Raw genomic sequence first — 7,511 nt, 5'->3', positions numbered from 1 at the left:
GTCTTTTTCCCACTAAATTTCCATAAAATTTTCAGGTGTATCGGTTCAGTCCCTATCACCACCAGCAGCACTGTGAACATGTCCGTGGCCTCCAAAGTCTGCAGTCTTGTCCTCTTCGAAGCCAAGGTCATCCTCTCGTCTCAGGCCTCCAGGCTTCTATTGAATGGACAGACTCCTCCTGGGGTCCAGTCCGGCCCAGTCCTCAAATTGACTCGCTTGGGGGTCGGGGGTGGAGGCGTGTGATTTTGTTAAGCCTCACCATTAATTCTGACCAGTGCTACTGACTCGTAGAGTGTTCCTAAGCAGAAGTAGCCAGAAGAGCATGATAGAGGGGGTGCCTTTTGCACCCACGTGCACACATACCTGTACGTACAGTCTGGTTTGGTTACATCCTGTCCTGAATGGAGGAGAAACAGACCCATGTCAGCCCAAGCAAGAAGAACAGGCCAGCCCGAAGGCCTGAGGCTAGTACTAATCCCTTTGGGAAGGGGTGAGGATTAATCCTGTTGGCCCTGACTCCCTGACCCCCAATCTCCGAGAGTCGGAGCAAATAGAAGTTCATTTGCTACATCTTATGCAAACTACTTGACAGTCCCAGAGGTGCCGCATAGTAGAGGCACAGAGCGCATCGCACCTCTAGGCCTGGGCTACGAGGTTAGGCTCTCCTAGAACCGCTCACCTCGGTGTGAGAAGTCTAAGAAGGTTTAGAAACCCGTAGGGATGGGAAGCCGGGAGCGCCAGCAGCCACTCCGCTTCCCGGTCCTCCTCCCCTCTCCTCCCTCGGGAGCAGCGCGAAATTATTTATTAAAACACCGCCCGCACTCTCATTTATTTGCGGTGAATAATCCTCGGCATCTCGGCGCGTTTATTAAACCTTTCCCGTCCCCGCGCCCGCATTACTTTAATAATAAATCGCGTGTCACTTTCCAGCGACATTATTAAACCGCGTCCGCTGCAGCAGAGGCGGGGTGCAGGGAGGGTGGAAGCGGTGCAGCAGGGGTTTCTTCCACTCCAGGTGGCGGGCCCCAAACGTCAGGGGTCGGAGCCGAAAACCGAGGTTTCAAGGTGGTTCTGGAACAGCTTACAGAGTGCAGACGCCTTTGAGGAATACCGATTTCTCGTGTGGAGACCTTTTCGGGTCACCGAGGTTTGCACGAAGTCTCTGCACTGGAGGTGCTCTCTAGGCGTGCCGGCTCTGACCGATAAGCCCATAGGGGGCGCCTTAGAGTCTGCAGGGCAGAGGATGAGCTTGCGTGGACGCTCGGACCCCGACCAGGTCCCCTCTTACTGGGTGGAGCGGACCTTCTTCAGTGGGCTCAGCTGAACGCCCCCCCCATCCCGCTTAGCCCACACCTTCCCACCCCATCCGGTTCAGCCAACACCTCCCCACCCCATCCCTCTCAGCCCATACCCTCCCACCCTGCTCCCGTTTCCGCCTCGCAATTCTCTGCAAGTACTCGGCTCCGGCTCCGGCACTTGAATGCAGCTACTGGATTATGACAATGAGAGCTGTGCTCTGGAATGGTGGTCCTCAGCAGGGCAGAGGGAGATAGAGAAGCAGTGCACACACGTGAGAGGGGGTGACCGACCAAGCCCTGGGGACGCAGTTCGTGAACACGCCCCTCTCAAGAGGCCCAGCCGCCTGTGATGATGGGTCCCAAAACACAAATGCCGACGCTGAGCCTAAAGCGTTCGGGTCCCTCCCGCTGTGGCGCCAGCTCCAGGGCGGAGTCCAGGCGCGTGGGAGGCACCACACACAGCATTTTGGCCTGATGACTAACTCTTTCATTCTCTCTTTCCATCATTCCATAACCTTCTCAGTATCCCTGGGCTAGGTAAGGCAACTATAAGGAGAGACCTGAGCTACACTGTGGTTCTGTGAAGGACCCTAAGTCAGATAAGACACATCACAACAGGGGCAGTTGGAAACAGGGTTACTATGACTTTGGGTTCAACTAGGAAACAGGAAGGTTCTTATGGGAGCAGGGAAAGAGTATTGGGTATGGCTAACACAGGTGGCCCAACTTCCCTCCTCCACTCAGTTTATTCATTCATATTGGGGTCCCACCCACATAGACCTGATTCCCCACTCTGCTTGGGGAGAGGAGAGTAAGATGAACTGAGAGCCGAGTAATCTATTGATATACCAGCCCCAGGGGACAGAATATTGGGACAAACTCCCTCCGATCAGATTTATTAGGCTCCCTCCTAGAAGATGGGAGAGGGCTGTGGAGGCCTGAGCTCAAGGCTTCTCAAACACAGCAGGCATGTACTTAAGGACTTGAAGCTACTAGAAGTAGAGTTCTGTTTGAGAGGGAGGCCACCCAGGGATATCTGGTTTCCATATGCACATCTGCAAGAACCATCTGCAGCTGTGTGGATCGGTTTGTTTATAAATTTTTATCAGTGCCTACTGTACCTAGTTTTGTACTAGGTAGGCTTTGTCTACTAGAGTGGTATAAGACTGGACATTGACCCCCACCCATCTCACCGTACTGAACTAAAACAGTTCCACTGTGCTCGACTCTGCAACAGATGGTCAAAAGCAAAAGGGATTAGACAGGTGTGGTGGCACATGCCTTTAATCTCAGCACTCGGGAGGCAGAGGCAGGCGGATCTCTTGAGTTCGAGGCCAGCCTGGTCTACAACGTGAGTTCCAGAACAGCTGGGGCTACAGGGAGACCCTGTCTCAAAAAAAGACCAAAAAAAAAAAAAAAAAAAAAAGCTTTGTGGTCAGTAAGTGCTTCTGGGAACTGGGTGAGGTGGAAAACTTCTGGTATATGAATTTTGAGGAAAGGTAAACTGAGGCAATAAAGAACATTAAAGCCATCCATTGAAGGATCCTGCTTGCCCTCTCCAAGTCTTCTCAAAAGAAGGGATGGATACAATCCCACTCACCCACCCCCATGAACCAGAGCTCTGGACTTAGTAGTAATCCTCTTCACTTTCTGCCTCATCCTCAGGAACCAGGTTCAAGGATTGCAGCTGGGAGATGCCTGTGGAGTTCAGCTGGTCTGCAAACACAATGGGCAAAGAAAACCAATCAGGGAAGAGAAACTGATGATGCCTACATACCCTAGTATGTGGGAAGGCTATGCTTATGTGTGCACTCGCATGCACATTCACATGTGAACTGTTCCTTAAACACATTTAAGGGTACTAATGCAGCACATCCTCTGGGCCCCCAGAGATCAGGGCTCCTACTTACCTGGTGTGACCACTGTCAGGGTAGCAGAGGCCTCAACCTGGCCCAGGGCATTCCGGGCAAGGCAGCGGTAGGTGCCCTCATCACTGGGACGCAAAGCCTGGATTTGAAGCCAGCCAGTCACCTCAAACCTCTGAGGTCCACCCCTAAACTGGAGCCACATGTGGAGTCAGTAAGGTCATTCTGAGAAGCCTCAGATTTCCCAGGAATATGCTTCTGCTCCCTGTTCCTACCTGCACAGAGATGTGGGGGTCATCCCCTGGCAGCTGGATGTCCAAGCCGTCCTTCCTCCACTCGATGGAAGCCATGGGGTAGGCAAACACCTCACAACCAAAGATCACATCCTGTCCAGTCACATTCCAAATGTTGTGGGGCTGTGACACGATCTGGGGCTCTGGGGAGTGGAGGTGGAGGCCTGAGAACAGGATGGTGTATCCAGCCCAGCAAGAACACAATTTATACATTATTGTGGACATTTGGGGGGCAGAACACAATACATGTGGAGGTTAATACACATCAGTAAAGAAACAAGACACAAACAGATACACACAAATGCAGATGCAGATGCATATACACAAGCATACAAACCCAGGTACAGAGATACACAGGCACAGGCACACAGAGAGCAGTGTGCAAATTGCATAACCAACCATACAGACCCACATCTTAGCTGGGCGGCGAAACTCTGCCCTGGGATGCTCCCCTGTCCTCATTCCACCCTGGGGCCCCTTTCCTGCTGTGCTTGTAGCCAACACATCCCTCCCTCCTTCCCCCCTTCCCCCTTTTCTAACTAGGCTGGCTTCCCAAAGGCCTGAAGAGCGCCGACATTCCAAGTGTCCTGAGAATGTGACACCCTCTGGGCGCTGAGGGGTGGAGGTGGAACTGCTGGCAAAGCAGGAGAACCTGAAACCACTATGTAGGAGGGAAGACTGGAGGACTGGGGGAAATTGTCGGGACCCTCCTACTAGGGAGTTTGTTTTCACAGCAGCCTAGCCAGACCCGGAATAGGTAGGGCTGAGGAAGTGAAAGCCAACCAAAGAAAACCTCCGGCTTAAATAGCCCGGATCCCCAAGGATTGGGGGTGGGGGTGGGGGTGGGGGAATCTCTGCAGTTCACTAATCCCTAAATGCAGGAGAAAGAACCAGGCTGGAGCCTTGGAGCCTGGGTTAACGGACTGCATCTCATAGGAACCCCTCTGCCTGTGCTTCAGCGGTCTGCATAGTCTTGGGGGGTCTTTTCTATTTTGACCCAGCTATTGGCTATGTGCCTGTTCCCTCAGAGGGTTGGTCCCTGCTAGGATGGATAGGGCTTTCAGACAGCTCAGCACATTAAACAAATTTCCTGTCAACAGATCTCCACCTGCATTTTAAGTCAAAAGCCTCTGAGGACCTGAGACCACAGCCTCACATTTTCACTCTGCTGACCAGAAATCAATGCTGTCGGGGATCCGGGAGCCAACGCCTTTAGGAAGCCCGAGTCCTGAGAGTAAGAGCCCTGAGCCTTGCATACCGGATTCACAGGGCCCTGGGTGCACCACAGTGAGGTTGGCGTCAGGCCGAGCGCGGGCCGCCTCCTGCAGGCGACAGATCTGGTCGTAGGTACGGCCGTCGGAACCACACAGCGGGCGCTTCGAGCGGCAGGCACAGAGCGGCTCCGGCACCTCTCCTTGGTTCAGCTCGCCGCCCGTGTCTAGCCGGCACTCAAGCTGCTCACCGCAACGCCCGTAGAAGTGAGTGCTGGGGTCCAGGTCGCAGAGCTGGCCCTCCAGGTTGGCGCATTCCCAGCAGCAGCCGCACGCATCGCGCACCCGGCCAGCCAGGCAGCCCCGCGGCGCCGCGCACTCTTCCGGTCGGCAGGGAGCACAACCCTCGCCCTCAGCTAGTAGCCGCAGCCAGCCTCGCCGCAAGTAATCCGGACCTGTGGACGGCCTCGCGCTAGTCAAGGGTGGGGTCCACACCACCAGCAGTAGTAGTAGTAGCAGGGGCAGCGCCCAGGCAGCTGCAGCATGGTTAGCTGGAAGCCCTGTGAGCACTCGGGGCATCAGCACGTAGGTGGCACCCTGCCAGGGAAGGAAGCCAGGACTGGAGGTCAGAAATAATGTCAATGCTGAAAGACCAGTCTCACAGCTCCTGGAACCAAAGCTTGACTCTAGCGCTGCCCCGGTCCCCTGCTATGTTGGTGCAAACCAGAGGCCCCAGCACAGAGGCCTGGTGACTCCCTAGGGGTTAACCAATTATGCCAGTAGACAATTGATTGAGCTGTTCTTGGAGGGCTGGGCAGTGGAGAGGCGATAAAGCATGTTCTCGCGGTGCACACACAAACACACACACCACCACCACCATCACCACCACCAGTAACAGTTACATAAACCACCCAATTCTGATGCACCTTTGCCCCAGAGATGGATGGAAATGGATGGCACCCGAAGTAAGAAGTTCAGGGTAGAATGTGTGATGATGGAGAGGTGGGTTTCCTCCTTCCATGTGATCTGAAGCGGGGAAACTCACCTAGTGCCTTGGACTAGTCCCTTCTAGCAGCTGTGATTTCCAATGCCAAACAGCCAGCAGGGGAACGAAAAAAGAGAGCCGCACGCAGAGCTAGCTGGACTCACTGGCCACCTCGGCTCTTGACCGGGTACCGCCTACCACCGAAGAGTCCACAGACTAGGATTCAGAGAGCATCTCCTCCGCCCCCTGTCCCCGCCCCTCAACGTCGCATACCTGCCTTCCTCCCAGGTTCGGAAGCAGGTAATTCTATACAGCCGCAAGGAGACCCTCCGAGGGTCATTGACATCCACCCTGGCCCAAAGTCACAATGAAGCACAGAGCAGCCGTAAATCAGACACCGAAGCTGGGAAAGGAAGAGTGTGAGGACTGGAGCTGAAGAATCGGGTAGAGGGATGGATGGCTAGAGAGCTCCAAGTGTTGGCCGAACGGCTAGGTCCCGTCTCATCTGACTTTACAGTTCCTCGGAGCTGCAGAACAGCTGCAGGATGGGAAGAAGGAAGGAGTTCTGGTGCCAAGAAATTATTACGCTGGTGGGCAGGGTGAGCCAACAGCCTCTCCTCTCAGGCCCAGGGGGGGCTTCCGTCAGGACAGTTGCAGCCTGGCCCACCCAGTTTCTCCATCGAGGTATGGACCAGTCTAGGCGTTTCCATCTGCCATCCCACATTCAGCTATTAAGGAAGGTGCTTCAACCCACGGATGAGCACAGTGATGAGGGATCGGAACTGACTAGTAGCCGCAGAGAGGCCGACCAGCGCCTCCCCGTAGGGTGTCGTTCGGGTCCGGATTACAGGTTACAAATTTGAGAATGTCGGAACCAAAACGTTTTGCCTGGAGACAGCTACCCACGCCACCGTGGCACTTGGGCTGGGGGCAGGGAAGAGAGCATCCCTGGAGGCCCGCCCACTAAACTCCAGTAGGCCAGGCCCCACCCCGGCTTGCCACAAGCCACGTCCATCAAGTTCTTAGGGACGGAAACGCCGGCGGTCGACCAGCAAGGGAGGGGGCGGGACCTAGCCAGGCTCCGCCCAGTACGCACCCTTGGCCGCGCCTGCGCACTGGGCCTGCAAGGTCGCGCTCTCCGAGACTGCCTGGGACTCTGCAAGAGTTCGTCTGAAGTCGGCCTAGCCCTTCTGGCAGTTCTCGAACAGCTCCGATGCCGCCGGGGTTCTGACGGGGGTGCACGAGAGCAGGATACGATCGTCTCAGTCTCCGACGCCGAAGGAACGAGAAGCGAACTTCACGCGAGGTTTCGGAACTGTCGCGAGAATCAGAATGGGAAACGTAGGTATTCAAAAGGAAAAGTACTTGGGTTTTGCACCGGAAAGGAAACGGCGCTGGCATTCTCTGTGATGGTTGTAGGTAATCCTTGGCTTGAAGGACAGGTGAAATGAACAGAATTGCAGGATGTCCAGGATAAGGCCGGGGTAGGTCCTGCCTATCGGAGGAACGGAGCCACCGACCGAGCTGTGATGACACAACGCTGTGGGGGCGGAGATACCGAGCCGGAGCCGTCAGGGAGCTCTTAATAGCTTTGAGCTTCCGAGGCTTGAAGTCATTAAATAAAATAACCAATCCACGGACCTAGATACTGTCATTCCAGTTTATCGTAGCCGGTGTTTACTTTGTCTTTGCAAAATTTTAAACCTCGTAGTAGGAATCATGCCTAACTCGCCACTGTATTTTGGCAATCTGTTCCCTAGATTGACGGCAAAGTAAACTCTTGCCAAGTGTTTGTGCATTAAATGACTTCCTGACAACGTCAACTTTAACCTGAATTTTCTGACACTTATGGAAGACAG

At 54.5% G+C, this 7,511-nt stretch overlaps 1 protein-coding gene and 1 long non-coding RNA gene across 6 annotated transcripts; one reads left to right on the top strand and one right to left on the bottom strand.

Annotated features, from left to right (window-relative positions):
* Positions 1-2,691: 2,691 nt before the first annotated feature.
* Kazald1 (Kazal type serine peptidase inhibitor domain 1) lies at positions 2,692-6,697 on the bottom strand. Of its 5 annotated transcripts, none has more exons than XM_008845585.3 (6): positions 5,926-6,694; positions 5,713-5,846; positions 4,715-5,264; positions 3,439-3,620; positions 3,209-3,356; positions 2,692-3,014 (listed from the first exon to the last, which is right to left on the bottom strand). In XM_008845585.3, exons 3-6 carry the CDS (start codon positions 5,244-5,246, stop codon positions 2,926-2,928), a joined length of 951 nt encoding a protein of 316 aa, XP_008843807.1. In that variant the 5' UTR covers positions 5,247-5,264; positions 5,713-5,846; positions 5,926-6,694; the 3' UTR covers positions 2,692-2,925. The 5 variants fall into 5 exon arrangements, with proteins under 5 accessions (XP_008843807.1, XP_029425490.1, XP_029425488.1 ...); XM_029569630.1 differs by having other exon boundaries at positions 3,439-3,599; positions 5,926-6,684; XM_029569628.1 differs by lacking the exon at positions 5,713-5,846 and having other exon boundaries at positions 5,930-6,697.
* A 51-nt stretch (positions 6,698-6,748) lies between these two features.
* LOC115072439 lies at positions 6,749-7,292 on the top strand. Its single transcript, XR_003851499.1, has 2 exons — positions 6,749-6,993; positions 7,072-7,292. It is a non-coding gene; the product is annotated as an uncharacterized LOC115072439 (long non-coding RNA).
* The last annotated feature ends 219 nt before the right edge of the window (positions 7,293-7,511 follow it).

This window comes from Nannospalax galili, unplaced genomic scaffold (genome assembly GCF_000622305.1).
Source record: "Nannospalax galili isolate Female #2095 unplaced genomic scaffold, S.galili_v1.0 scaffold161, whole genome shotgun sequence".
NCBI classification, from domain to species: Eukaryota; Metazoa; Chordata; class Mammalia; order Rodentia; family Spalacidae; genus Nannospalax; species Nannospalax galili.
This window is presented reverse-complemented; position numbering and strand designations above follow the sequence as displayed.